At 39.7% G+C, this 15,503-nt stretch overlaps 1 protein-coding gene across 1 annotated transcript; it reads right to left on the bottom strand.

Annotated features, from left to right (window-relative positions):
• Positions 1-2,060: 2,060 nt before the first annotated feature.
• Positions 2,061-12,636, bottom strand: C3H2orf50 (chromosome 3 C2orf50 homolog). Its single transcript, XM_064647408.1, is given in 8 exon segments — positions 2,061-5,185; positions 5,187-5,282; positions 5,284-5,306; positions 5,925-5,964; positions 8,229-8,401; positions 8,404-8,660; positions 11,807-11,861; positions 12,562-12,636. Coding segments are annotated over 8 exon segments (786 nt in total). The 3' UTR covers positions 2,061-5,118.
• Between the last annotated feature and the right edge of the window lie 2,867 nt (positions 12,637-15,503).

The following is a 15,503-nucleotide window of genomic DNA, read 5'->3' as shown; positions in this document are numbered from 1 at the left end:
TGAAGACAACCCATATAGATAATGGCATATTATCTAAAACAATATGGCTAGCTAAAAAGTAGTACTGAAAGAGCCTAGAACACCAAACACAGATTTAGAAACCTAACCCAAAAACCTAACAAAGCCAAGGATCTGGAAGAAGCAAAAGAGAAGGAAAATATATTTAGTGTCCCTTCCAGAAAAACTACACTGAGCTTGTAGCCCAGAGAAGAGCTTGAGCTGTAGCTTTTGGATCTGGTACTGGTGTTGTTCTAGGTCTGTGCTTACATCCAACTTACTCAGAGAAGAGGCTTCAGTAACAGTTGAAAGTGTGAGTACATGATGACAGCCCTTGGTAAGGTCCTGGTGTGTGATGGCTCCTGCATTCTTGCTAAAGGTCTTAAGATTCTCCCAGAGTGTGCAAATGGATATGCCAGCACTGAGGAGCAGCTACAGTATAATCATGCTTATTCCAGCAATGAAGATCATCTCACCAGGTCTGAAACACCACCAGGTGCTGATTTCACTCTGTGGCTTTTATAGGGTTTTTAATGTATCCCTATGGTAACACAGTGGTAGTAGTACTAGTTTCAGTCCATTTGGCTTTTAAGAGACATAATGGTGTAACTGCTAATAAGTCTCATGATAATTGCAGGTGGTTCTACAGTACCTAGTTGGTTGATTTTGTTTCCCTTTCTCAGCAATACCTGCAGTTGACATAAGAGTTACTGTTAATTTGTTAATTTGTTAATTCACAGATCGTATAAAATATATCCAGTGATGAAAATTGGTCATTAGTAAATGGGCAAAGTGAACCCACAGTTTGAAGTGATCAGATCATGGAGTGAAAACAAATCTCAAATTTTTTGTAGTTATTTTGCCAGTATATTTGCAGATTACTTCTAAATGCAATTTTTCAGTCAGTATATGCCAACTGAGACTTTCCTCTGCCCATCCCCTGGGTCAATAGGCAGTTAAGAGAAATTTATCATGTTTTTGCTCCATTGGCCTGGCATAAAGGTCTTGTGCTGAGGTGAGACTGTAACCCCAGATATTTGGAAATTCCTGAGTTACTTGGAGACTCATCTGTGTTTCAGGGAATTTATCAAAGCAAACATGAAGTTTTCTGAAGAGGGAAAACATAACTGACATGAATTCAGAGTAGCAAGTAGAGTTTTTAAGACAGACATCCTGCATTAGGAAAGGTTTACTGGTTTCTCCCTGGGCAGGATTTAGGAAATGCAGCTTGAGGCCCTAATTGTTGATTTCTAAAACCAACAAACCAAAAAACACCCCGCTTCACAAAACTGTTGTCTGCTTTAAGATGAACTCCAGTTGAGAAATCGTGTTCTATAGTGTGTTCTTTATAGAAAGCAAAGCATATGAATGTGTATGTACATAATACATACGAACATATGATGCCTGGAATGGCAGTATTATCCATCTAATGTTCATACATAATCATCCTCATCCTAACCAGTTCAAGGAATCTTACTGTTTATGCAGTAATTTTCACAGCACAAGGAGACCTTCATAGGAAAATCCATTTGGTTATGTTGTTTACTTTAGAGTAATCTAAAGATCAAGCAACAGTTTTAAATACAGTTTCTAAGAAACACAACTGGATTTACAGTTATCGCTGATCTTATAAAGCAAAACTTTATAGTTAAGATGCCACCTGGGAACTATATACAAAGACCGTCCTAAAAGCATGAAAAATACAGATTTACATAAATTTACCTATGTTATGTTTTGTTAAAATAAATGTTTCACACTTTTTTATTTTAAATGGAACTCAAAAATCGAACACACAAAATCTGGAGGCAATGGAAACACCTGTGCACCAAGGTACAATTAACGTTAACAATCCTCAAAAATATAACATTGAAAGCAGTGTATACATAAGGAAAGAATTAAGTCATATAGCTACACACTTGTGCTGTTTAACTGAAAGAAGTACAGAAAATGAATTGTCTAAACATGCATAATCCCTTGTTTGAGATCTGGCAACAAAAGGGAAAAATGCTTATAAGCACAAGTGATACATCATAAGAATGCTTTACAAGTAATTTACCACACAGTTTAATATCTACACAATCTCTTTAATAAATGGAATTTCCACCGGTTATTTACAGATTTCACTACTGTTGTAATCTCATCCAATCTTTCTAAGACTCTCTGCTTATGCAAATAAGGATTAGTTGGCAAAGTTAATTATCATAAAAGAAAAATTACTGTTAAAGTTGGCATGAAATTGGTGTCTACAGAATATCTGTTTGCTGCCTTCTGCTTGCAGGTGCTGAGGCAGTTTTGATAAGGACCGTGGATATTCCCAAAAGGTCTTTTCTGAAGGTTGCTGCACATGGTAGAGAGACCCAAACTGGAAGTGTAGTGCTGGGTATCAGAGAAGAGCTAATTGCAGTAGTGTAAAATAATTTACATTTCCAGGGAAAGTGTAATAATTGAACAAAATAAGGTGTCCGGTTCAACACAATTTTCCCATATCACACAGGTTATCTCATCTATTCCATGTGGGCTGCTTTGGTTCTCTGGACATTTTCCCCTTAATCATGAAGATGTCAGAGTGCTTAAGAGTTGCTATTGATTTCAACGGGGAACTTGAGAAATGTCCTTATGTGGTTGTCAGGAGGACACTAAACAAGCCTCTCAGATGTATGTGATTAAAAGAGACACAACTAGACTTTGTGAAAAGCATCTTCTATGAGTCGTTAGAAGGATTAGAAATATATTTCAATCAAAAAAATTATGTGATTAATCTGTATTTTAGATGTGAAATCTGTTTAAAGCTGGTATAATTAAAATAGATTTTTTTTAAAATTCTTTGTGAATGTATTTGAAAAATCATGTTTGCAAAGTGTATATACCAGCAGCTCTGGTATAGACAGAGAATTGGTGAAGAGCTCTTTAGATAGTGATTCCATTTATACAGTAAAAGATAAACCCTGTTAAATACATCCCTCTTGATGGGTGTGTGTGTTTAACCTTCAAAGGTGAAGATTCCTCAGGGAATCCATTCCAGTGCTTTATTATCCTTGCTACTAGCTTTTCGAAAAGTTAACATGATTCTTCCCTGCTATAATTTAAGCTTGTTATTTTTCCTGGTACCTACCACTCACATAAAGTGCAAAATGATTCATTTTCTCATTCCAGAGTTATACATGTATCAAAAGACTGCTACCCTCTTCCCAAGACAGCTTTTTCTTCTTCAGGTTAAACTTTTAACAGTCATTTTAATCTTTCCTTATATAGCATGTCTTCCTGTACTCCAGTTTCCATCACTGCTTCTTTAAACTCTGCTTAGCGGCCCACATCTTTAGGGTAATATGTGGAAAGTCTTGTGCAAAACTAGGAGAAGTGCTTCAGTTGAAACAATGCCAGTTCTAAGTGAAGTGGGAGGATTAAATCGTGCCCTGCTGAGACCATCCTCTTACCCTCTAGTTTGCAGGAACTCTCAGGGAGAAGGATTCTCTGGATTCATACACAGTAAACAGAGTCAAGAATCTGGAATTATTTCATGTCCCTTGAAATGTAAAAGGAATTGTGTCATATGCCTTAGTGTCCTTTTTTGGTGGATTACTTGATGTGGAGTGAGTGCCATCTGGAGGTTAGGAAACATGGAGCTCTGTATGCTTTCATGCTGAAAAACAAAATCCCTGTGCTTTATAAATGAGACATTCTTACATGAGTAGGAGCTTGAGCCTGACAGATGCTGGACATCCACCACTCAGTGTAGTTTGTGACCCATAGAAACACTTGCAGCTGCTCAGTACATCTCAGAGTAAGGCATGCAAGTCTAATGACTCTCGGTATTATGCAATGTCTAATAAATATGTAACCTCTAAGTGGACTGGGCAGTTTTTCAAGAAGCTCCTGGACAGCACAGGGACAAGGAAAGTCTTTATCTGCTCTCTGCTCTCCCACTTTCAGATGTGTGAAAACAAGTGAGTTCCTGGTGCAGTTTTCTTCTCACAGGAGAGAGCAGAGAGCTTTTTAGCTGAACTAGAATATGTCTGTTTTAAAAAGTAGGTTCCCATTTGGAAGATGTCTGTTTTAAAAAGTAGGTTCCCATTTGGAACCTACTTTTTCAGTCCCAACTGAACTCAATTGTCCAATACAATTCATATCTGCAGAGTGAAATCCGTCCTCCTCACTTGGGCTGATTGCATGACGCGATGTTCCTTCTTTAGATAACTTACCTGTCATCTCAAAAGCCTTAATCTTCCAGTTCTCACTGTGTTGAGGAAATTAGGAGAAGAACCACTTGCTACTGTGACTTCAGTGAGTGGGATTTGGCTCTTCTTTCTACAGTGCCTTTTTTTTTTCCTGAAACCACTTGGATCTGTGATCACAGTGCTCACAGTGCTCAGTCACCTCTTGTGCTTCTGAGCTGCCTTCTGCCACTGAAGTCTAATCATAAAAACAAAATAGCTTTAATTGCAAGACATAAGTGCACTCATCTCCACCTGGGTCTGGTGAGAGATTGCAGCCTTTTGTGTTGAGGCCATTCTAATGGATTCTGTGTTGAGCTCCACCTAGAACTGAGCATGATCCTATGGAAGCTATGCACAGTTCAAAAGGCAGGTATTGTGTGTACATTCTCCATGCTCTGCTGCTTGCTGATATTTCCTTACAGAATAATAGGTCATAAAGTTTGAACCTATGTAATAAAGAGGCACTAGTGAACAGGCTTTTGGTATTGTGTCAGTTTATCTTGATGATGGTTTCCCTGGGCAACCACAGATTTTAGGGACTATGAACCTGTTAAATTCAAGGTTGTCAGTCCTGAGGGTGTAAGACAGGTTGCTGAGCCAACACGCCTTCAGAGCAAAATGTGAAAGCCTGCTTCCTTGTCAATGAGTTTTTATCAGCTAAACCAGAGAAAAGAGTAAGAGAAGGGAATTTGAGAACAGCAAATCTAAAGAAACAAAAATGAAAACTCATCTCCTACAGCATTGCTGGACAACATCTATTTTTGCCCTTGAAAGAAAATCCGTGCCAGACAGTAGTGTTGGTCTGTGTAGAAAAGATGGAGGAATTTTTTCATGCTGTGTCTAGAACCATTCAGCTTAGCTAGAACCATTCAACTTGCTTTGTTACTGTTCTATTGTTACTGAAACACTAGGAAAGTTGGAGCTCACCCTCAAGTTTCCTCTTTCGTGCTCCACTGCTGAAGAAATAATCCATATACCAGAGCTCTGCCAAGCTCAGTGTTCACTTGACTGAGGATAGTTTGATTGGTCAAATTGGGAACTTTCCTTGAGAACACAGCTATATAGTTTGGCAGGCTTGAGCTCCTTTCTCTTACCCTGGATAAAACAAAGGCCATTAATAAGTTTTCAAAATTACATCCATTGCTTCTTACAAAAATACAAGTTACTGAAATTATTTATAATATCAGCACTTTTAGTTATAATACCAGCTGCTTTTGCTTTTGAAATTACAATTTAAATTTACTTAAAAATATCATATTGAGTGTACATGAAACTTGTAGAAATAACATAAAGCAATAGTTTGGTTTTTTCTGCTATCTTATGATGAGATAACAGAGGGAAATGAGTAATTTTTAAATTATGTTGAATAAAATGTCATCTGGAACAGAAGTTAGCCTGCTCTAGAATGGTTGTGATGTGGGAGGTTTTTTCTTTCATTTTTAGTGATGACATTATCTTACAAATTTTCTCCTAGGGAGTTGGTTTTTCTAGCGCTCTTCTTTCTACCGAGTTGTTAACATTGAAACAGATTGAACACACATAGGTAGGAGATGAAAGGCACTTCAGTTCCTTTTATTTTTCCTAAAGAGTTTAGTCATAAAGCATTTTCCAAGTATGCCTAAGTAAGCTTCAATTCGAAATATTAGCCTAGGCCCAAATTGATGAAAACTAAAAAGAGCATGGATACAGCTGAATGTCCATTTCCAAACTCACTGTTTGGTCATAGTACTTAAGGAAACTCCAGTTCTGATACCTTGGAATACAAGTGAAAAATGCAGAGTCAAATTTTCTGTCTTTAAATAAAATAGTGAATATTGGTCATAATTGAATGCCTGTTTAACTGCTCGGTGTGATACTTACAGCCCAGCTCTTACACCTGCAAACTCCTTGTTTCAAACATGTCTTTTCTGTCTTGGAGCCCAGGGTTTTCTTTATTCCATACTACATGAGGAGTGGGTGGTTTTTTTGCTAAGGAAAAATGAGGATACCATGTCCACAATGCATTCCTTGTGCAAATGCAAATAGATTACCCACATGCTGAATCACTCTGGAAAATGTTTGTCCAATGCCTTGAGTAAGAAACAGGTTCTTATTTTTTAAATGACCAATACTTTGCTGCCAGAAGTCCCTGGTAGGAATTCCGAAACACCCATGGGAGTATTTTGTGCGGATAGGCAGCTGTGCTAGGAGCAAATGGAGTCAGAAGTCCTGAGTTTTGCTCTTCAGTTCTATACCTGGTGTGGAACTACAGGGCAAGTCCTTTGATTTTCTGTCTTTTTTTCCCCGACCTGAAATGGAGAAAGCTGCCGTTCACCTGCTATTGTAAGAGTACTTTGAGGTGAAGAGTGGAAACAGATCTGTACAGCTATTTGCAGCAGGGCTCAAGGGACACCTGTGTTGTCTCTGAGCTAGTTACCTGTGCTACATCTAAGCTCAATGAGCTAGTGCTGAAGGTGTACATCCTTCCTAGTTGAACTCATCTGTACAGCACAGCCACATGGAGCATTGGATTTCTGTGCTGCACTCCCTCACCCAGTGCAGATATGCCCCAAGTGCAAGTAAGAACGAATTTATGCTTGTTCTCTTTATCACTGTATGTCTTGGTACACCACCACAGCATCGAGGTCCTAGAATTTTTTATCATGCTACGCAGCCATGATTTGAATGTATCAGATTTGGGTGTTACTGAATGGTGCTAATTAGTGAGAAATGCCATAGTCTTAGACATTTACCTATATCTACTTCAAGTCAGACCACTTAACATGTTGCAACCTTCCACCATCATTGGTTTTGGGATGGGAATGTGGAACTGAAGGACAGCTGTCTGCAGGCTGTAGGGTCTGTAGTTTGATGAATCCAGCTTTAGGCACCTTGTTCTTCACAAGTCTGTCCTACTCTTTTGCAAGAGTTTCTGTCTTCATAGCTAAAATTGGAAAATTGCATCAGCTGTATGATGTGTTACCTTACTTATTCAGGAAAGTGAGTTTGTACCAATATCCATGACCATGAACCCCAGGGACAGGCACAGAGTCCCTCCTGCTGCCTTAGCTAAGGAACGGGTATGGAACATGCTGGGCTTGTTGAGCAGGAGTCTGAGTTTACCAGCACAGCTGGGAGAGAATAACATTGGCACCATGGCCCTGGCTTTGCATGAGTCAGAGTCCTGGCATCAGCCTGTCCCTCAGGTAAATGGAGCCAGACGAGAGTGCAAATGTGTCTGGGGAAATCAGAGATGTGATCTGTATCTCCTCCAGAAGGCTGAGGAGTGCAAAACTTTTCAGATGGTTTCTTTTCCCATTTTAAAAAATACTGAGAGTGATGTTCTTTTTCATCCCTTTAGCTTGGGTAGGACACAGTTGGAAATGGAGCTGATTTTAATTTTACCAAGGATATTCTTCTAATAGGCATACTCATGCTGTACAATGAAATATGAACTTAAAGACTTACTCAAGATACGTGGCAGAGACAGAGAGGATCTTAATTTCGGGTTCCTTTGTGTCACTGGTCTATGTACAGTCAAAGCTTAGGTTGTATGTGTGCAGCTCAGTCTGCTGAAAGACTACAACAACGGGGCAAATTCAGTAGATTTACAGATTGGGGATACAAATCATATTTGGGCAGAACACTCTGTTCAGCTTCCATTTCAGCCATTTCCAAGAGTATGAGAAGAGGTGATAATATCAGTATGTCTGCAATGAATTATAAAGCTTGGCACTTTTATATCTTCTTTGTGGGAACCATTAAAAAGCTAAAAGATATTTAGCATGCAGTTCTTTGCATCTCTTTTCAGCTTAAGCTCAGCATGCCAGGAGATATTAGCACAGATTTTGTCCAGTGAAAGAAAACAGAGATAATGTAGCCCTCGAAAGGAAGGTATTAGGATCTGATCCAAAGTCCCTGCAGAAGAAAATTTCATTTGATAGTGTTGGCTTTGGATCAAGCCCTAATGCTGTCAGGGAGCATCTGTACCATTGTCAAGACGAGTAGAAGAGACATGAACTGGAACAACTGATTTACCAGATTTGCCTTCCTCTCTATTTGGCCTCAACAGACTCTCTCCAGATCTTATCCTGTTGGACCTGGTCTGGCTGCAGTGCTGCCTGCTCATCTGCCCAGACCTGAGTAGCCGGTTGTGCGGTGGCAGGTCTGTTTGGTTGGGTGCTGCTGATGGAGCTGGGACTGGTTGCCCCAGGGGTGTGGTTGCTGGTTGCCCCAGGGGTGTGGTTGCTGGTTGCCAAGACCTAACCAAGGTATTTCTCCTGAATCCAGAACCCTTTCCCAACTTGTCCCTTTTGAGACTTACCATATGCCCAGCACTGTTTGGTATATTGTGACTGTTCAGAAAGTTAAAACTGCTCTTGTTCATGCTTTCAAAGCCTCTTCTCTCCTAACGTTTTCTTTCAGCTGCTGCTTTGGAGTGCTTTCAGAAAACAAATGTGCACAGCAGCACTGACAGGCAGTGCTCAGAACTGGTTTACTTCCCTCTTATTTAATGTTTCTTTCCTACTGCTTTATGTTGCATCATTGCTTGAACACTTAGGGGATTTTCATGGTAACAGCAATTTTGTAAGAAACTACTGTTATTGGAAGCTGTGGGATCTCCAGCTGTAACCATTAAACTCTCAGCTTACAAGGTGATTTCTGCTGCTGTAGCTGAGATCAGCCTCTGTTCAAAATCCTTAGAACAATAAAGTGTGGTGTAGTAGCAAAGAGTGCAGAGGAGATTGCTGCTGAGTATGTCAGGAAGACTTTTGTTGTGGTTATGTAGCAGAGGCAAAAGCTTCTGAAAGTTGCTGGTTTCCCTGGCGTGTTTACTGTCTCTATTGGAAACAAGTCTAACTTGTGAATATACATCAGAAAAGGAGCAGAGACCCAGTGGAACAGCTGCTAGGGCCTTGAACTCTATTTGGGGCAGAGCTATTTGTTTAAAATAAAGTGTTTCAACGAATCTGTGCTGAAAGCTCCTTATTTTCAAATTAAAAAAAAGAGCAGTCAGAGATCATCAAAAGCCCTTTTTAAGCACTTATATATTTCTGCTGAAAGTATTAAGCAACTATGAGAAGCAATTTTTAAGTAACTTTAAAGGGTCATTAGTATACAAAGTGAGAATTTTCAAAACAGTATACAAAATGTCAGTGTTTGTCTTTACAGTCAGCCTGTTGGGCTTTTGTGGCATGAACTCACTTCCTCAAGTATTTGTGACCTTGCGGGAAAATAGAGCGTTTTAAGTATAAATTTCCTCTGAAATTCTTGGCTGACTTGTTTCTGAGTAGTGTGGCTTAGCTCCAGATGAATTCTAGTCTCTTGCTTCATCTTCCTGGTAAATGCTAATGAACTTTGAATCTGCTTCTTTAGGGTTTTTTGGACAAACTTACTTGCTTGCAGTATTGGGAAACATATACTGAATTTGGCAAATAATTTCTTTAAAAATCGTTACAACTATACAACAATCCAAGCACTTCATGAGACATGTTTGAGCAAGAAATACTTCTATATTTGGAAAAATTATTCACAATTGGAAGATTACAATAATATAACATAAGAAGAGGTAAACTCCACCACAAACCCCAATATTTACTTTGGGTTTGAATTAAATTTTAGTGGACTTTTTGTTTGTTTGCTGTTTTTTCTGAGATAATTGAAACCTCAATAGTGTTTTTCATCTCTTTCTGCCAAAAAGCAAAAAGTCATGTACCCACATATCGTTATCATGAACTGAAGAAATTAAGTGCTTGCTAGCCTGGCCTAATAGTTGTCTCTGTTCCTCTTGTGGAATCTGCTTACCCTGCTGCATTTGTTCCAGGGTCCTCTCCAAGTTGGAGTGTGTGCAGCTGGTTGGAGAATAGTGTTTTAGCAGCATGTTATTGCTTTAAAAGGAAACTGAGGTACGTTTGGAAGACCTGATGTGTTAATCAGTGTGCATGGGGTTTTATCTCCTGATCAGATCAGGAAAAGATCCCGATGGAAAGTCTGTTCCTGTGCATGGAATGCTCTTTAATTCTTCTGTACAAAGTTCCTGTGTCATTTTAATTCTGATCCTTCCTTCAAGTCAATTTCTGCAAATTAATCAGCAATAAGCTAAAAATGGTTGTTGAGCTGAGTACAGCCTCCAAATGCAGCCACTGGATGGAAAGATTGCAAGTAGGTGTTTAAGGTCTGTGCCATTGGGTGGTGGTTGCAAAGCTGCAGGAGTTGTAGCTATCCTGGGTTTGATGCAGATGTGGGGTTGCAAAGTTCTTCTCAGAACATCTTACTGAACGTCATTAAGGGAGTAGTTGTGCACCACCAACGTACATCAAGGTGAGTGCAAGGATGGCATTTCTGGGTGTTACTCTAGATTCCCTACTGTACATACTAGTATCCCATTTAGGCCATTTACTAAATTAATAGTTCAGCAGACATGCTGCAGATACTGAACTGTTTCCCCTCTTTTTACCATCTACCAGTTTAACATTTTATTTGTTCATTTGAATTGGTACAACTGATTTACTGGGAACTTCTTTTCATCCCATAGTACAATAGGTTGATACTTATTGTGGCTTCATACCATATGTATCTATGCAGATTGATTACAGCATCTTGATTTCTTTCTGGTTGGGGACATGAAACTTGAAAAAAGTCATGAGTGTCACTGTTGAAGATGGTGCCTTTGCTTAGAAGTTTGTTTTGTATTAATTAATTTGACAAGCAGTGTCAGTGCCCATTATTCTGAGGAAGAACCTGACTGAGGTTAGTCTTTTGGTTTTTCCAGACAAGTGATGATATGCAGTACAAATTCATCTGTGAAAAATATGTGAGTAATTTCCTTTGAGTCAAAGGAAAAGATGTCTAGAGAGGCATTTTATGGAGGAAAAAGTTCAGATGTTTGGACAAAACATTTTTATTTGACCACAAGAGGGTATTGCAGTATCAGTTATGCAAGACTTGAGCTAATGTTTGCTTCTATGTGCACTGCCTTATTTTTAAAATGCATATTTCTCAAAATTGATCATTTATATTACGCAGTAGTTAAGCAAATCAGGTTTTGTATGCCAGTATTTTACGTCCTTGTCCAAGGGCAACTTCTGAGCTGGTTTTTCCTAAAATGTGTGGTAACAAGTTTCTTGAAGCTTAAGAAGTTCTCACAGATTTCTCTGGAAGATAGAGACTTAGGAGATTATTCTGAAACACTGAAAAACTTCATGGAAGTATCTTGGTTAAATGCAAGAATGTATCAGTCACAGAAGGGAAGTAACAACAGGAGATAAATGTGTTGCTGCTTTAGTTGTAAGTGCCTGTTGATCCAGTATGGGAGCTGTCAAAGTCAGTGAGACTCTGATCTGATTTTTATATGTGGTCCTACGTGCAGGAATAAGTCTGAAATCTTTTTTAGCTCCTTTGTGTTTCCCAGTTTTCTCACTTACACCTGATTCTTCTTCAGTATACACCCAATATTGGTTTGCACTTATAAGTCAATACTGTGTTGGGATACTTTCCTACAAAGTTGTGTATTCTAAACTCTAAGGACTGTGTTGCCAAATGCTGTGTTTTGCACAGTTCATACAGTGGAAGAGGGACCTAGAAGGATTTCTGGATTCACTTGCTCCTACACCTACTGCTGAATTTAGGAGAAGCTGCATGGTATGCCTGCCTGTCTCTCAACAAGCTCACCTGTAAAAGAAAAAGAACAGCCATATCACGTTATCTGCAAAGAAAAACTTTCTGAGGGTTGTGATAGTGATTTGATAGACAACAAGGCAAATTTATGTATAAGAAAGTTTGTGAGATTTTGCAGAGATTTAAGAAACACACACGTTTAAAAACCTGTGTGCAGTGCATATATCATGTGTAAATAAGAGGCAGGACCAAAAGCTGGAGGAGAGGGCAGCTGTCTGGAGATCAGCTTTTCAGAGCAGGTCACAATTCAGAAGACCTCTGTCACTTCACGAATGAGATGGAGACCCCCATGGAAATCTTTCAGTACAAGCAGTGTTTCCTGCCTGCCTCAAATAGTGGCATTTGACTTGTCATCATAATCTTCCTCAAATGAATAAAGATCAGTCAAGTCAGTCAAGGTTTCAGACTGGAAGATGGGCCATGTTGATGGGTAGCAGAGCAGGGTGTAGGGCTTTGGCCCTGGGCATTAACCACCGAGGGCCCTGGAAAGCTCAGAGGTGACAGGTCATGCTGACAAGCCATGTCATGGTCTGGCAGGAGCAGAGTGGGTCACTGTATGCAGCCAAAACGAAAAAAGAAATCCAGCCAACTACCAGTTTGGAGTAAAACTCCTTTTGAGCAGTTATGTAGTTGATTAATTAAAGGCATCCTGTATCAAGTTTTGCTGTAGCTTTCTTAAAAAATATAAACTTACTTCTTGTCTTAATGGGGTTCTGCTGAGAGACCCTGGCAAGCTGAGAGACCCTGGCAAGTTGAGTGTCTGTTGCATCGCAGCGTGCAAATACCACAGAGGGAATGTCTGCTTCCAGTGACACAGTCTGACACTTCAAAATAAAACCAAAGCTGTAGTACAGACTGTAAGAAATATGCTGTGATTTTTTTCATACTCTCATGAATGTTGCAAAATATGTTAGCTACTGATACACAGTTTGTTTTATTTGAAACAAAAATTATTTATTTGAAGAAGAATAATTTACTTGAAAAAATATTAAACATCAGCTATTCCATAGAGTAGGTAGGCCTGTTACATTAGAGTCTACTCCTTAAACCTGCCAGCTGAGCAAGGTGATGGGATTTCAGGGAGGGAGTGCTGCAGGGCTGGTGTGTGAGTAGGGGTGTTTGGAAGTATCTGGTTTGAGGAGAACTACAAATATATGAAGTGTTCTGAGCTGGCTGGGGAATGTTTTCAGGTGCTGTTTCACATAGTTTCAGAGGCTAGATCTGTCAAGAAGTGCAATATTGCATGGACAACCAAAGTTGTCTTTGTTAGTCAGAGTTGAGCTCAAGTCACATCCTCACCACAGCAGGGAGCTCTGGTAACTGCATGGTGGAGCTTGGCTTTATTCTGTTCAGCCTCACTGTTTGCTTGCACAGTTCATTAACAGGTCTAAGAGAATCCCAGTGTATAAAGTGGTTAAGTACTTCTGCAAAATGGCCCTGCTTTATACTGCCTAAGTACCCAAGGCAGCGGTTTGGCCTCTGGAATCTGGCCGTGGTCCTGCTTCCTGCACTCCCGGGGTGTGCAGCTGTTCACAGTGTCAGTTCACAGTGCCAGCTCACAGCTCAGGGCAAGCTGCTGCACGAATACGACAGAGGTTCAGTTTCCTCTCTCTGCTACCTGGGACACTTTGGTACTTACAGAAGTATTTTGTCTTGTGAATTACAATATTCCAGCTTTGTATCACAACATATTTCAATGCTCAAGATGCTGTTCAGGTTATTTTTTTGCATCATTCTGTGGTTTTTACCTATCTCCTCTGGTAGCTAAGAGTCTGTTGATCTGCACTTTAGTACACTAAATATTTCATTTACCATCCACTTCACTGTATTCAGAAAGGACCTTAACTCTGAGTCTTGACATGAAAAACCAAAAAATCTCTGCTGCAAGTTAGGCAAAGTTTTCAAATCAGGATATCTAAAATTTATTTTAAATTGTGTCCCTGGCTACTAAATGAAAGGGGCCTGTTTTTTAAAATTTCTTCACCTTTGCAAGTTCTGTTGGCTGAGAATTGAGCTCCTGGGTTTTTTTTAAAGTAACTGTCAGAGTCTAAAATTGGGAAGCCTTGTCTGAACATGTCAATCACAAGCTTCACAAGCTTTATCTGTTTTTCAGCAAAGCTTTTAGCATCTTCACTGTGGCTATTAGTGTAGGTTTCCTTCTTAACTATAGAAGCTAATGTTAAATCACACTTCAGGCTGATGTTTGGCCAGGTCTGACTGTTAGGGAATAGAAGGGCGTTCTTCCCAAAGGTAAGATGTTTCTATAACTAGATGTAGGGAGTTTTGTGTTTAGCCTTTTCTTTGATACACTATAATCTGATGGCAAGTTTCCTGAGATCATAGGAGAATTCAGGTCTGAAGGGACCTCAGGAGGTCTCTAGCCCAGCCTGCTCCTTAGAAAAAAATCAACTGTGAGATCAGACCAGCTGGTCAGAGCTGTTGATCTTGAAAACCTCCAAGAATGGAAACTGCAAAACCAGTTTGGGTAATGTGTCTCACCACTGGGCACTCTGTTTTGCCTTATATACATTCAGAACCTCTTCTGTTCCGATATGTACCCTTTTTATTTCATCCTTCCACTGGGCTCCACTGTAAGCAGCCTGGCTGTGTCTTTCCAATAACCTCCTGGCAGGTACTGGGAGACTTCCGTCTCCCCACAGATTCTCTGCTCCAGTCTGGGCAGGATTTGATTGCCAGTCACATTGTCTCTGCTACACAGATGTGTCAGACCTTTACCTCACTTGCTCTCTGTCTCTGCCTGATTTGACCCTGTATGATGCTCAGGCCCAGCAGGGCAGATGCTCCATGAGACCTACAGAGGAAAGTAACAGAGTGTACCATGATTGCACAGTCCGTTTTGCCATTCTTCTCTTGGATCACCTGCACTGTTCCGTAGCTCAGTTCAGCCTTATTCCTTCTATGGTTGTACAGAGCTTGATTGTTTTGCTATGGCACTGGAAACTTTTACTCCCTGAAGAAATGGACAGCTAGAACAATGTGAAATCTTCCTGGATGTGTTTGGAGCTTTGTATTTTTAGCTCAGTTGTGCAACAGTTCACATGCAAATACTTGAACAGGCAAAACCGAAAGAAAAACAGTCCCTAGACCTTGGGGCCAGAGCAGCCTAACAGACTTAGAACAAATTTCAGACTGGACTTTCACTGTAACAGGTGCTTCATTAAAAATCTTGGTATGGTGTGATGAAGAGAATGGGAACCTGCCTCTTAGGATGGGCTATATTCCAGTTTTCAAGACAGGCCTCATTTTTTAGGAAACCTTTTGCTTAGATCACTGCTTAAGTTTAGAAAGCTTACAAAGCAGTAGACAGCCATGCAATTAAAAATGCAGTTGCAGAATTAGGATAAAATCTTGCTTTCTTACATTTGGACGCTTAAGGAGAAAAAGGGCGAGAACTTATTCTACTTTTTGTGTGAATTACTCACATAATCTACACATGTCCAATATGAGTATCATGTATCTCTCTTTAAAAATCCAGCTTTGATCACAGTGCTGACGTAAGTGCACATACCAGCCTCTTACTTATAGACATCATAAAAAACTTCAGCCAAACTGAGATTGTGGAAAATTGTTGACCTGTTCAACCTGAAGTATTTAATCTTGAAATACGATGAGATC

This window comes from Pseudopipra pipra, chromosome 3, assembly GCF_036250125.1.
Source record: "Pseudopipra pipra isolate bDixPip1 chromosome 3, bDixPip1.hap1, whole genome shotgun sequence".
NCBI classification, from domain to species: domain Eukaryota; kingdom Metazoa; phylum Chordata; class Aves; order Passeriformes; family Pipridae; genus Pseudopipra; species Pseudopipra pipra.
The sequence above is the reverse complement of the archived record's forward strand: the minus strand, read 5'-3'. Positions and strand labels throughout refer to the sequence as shown.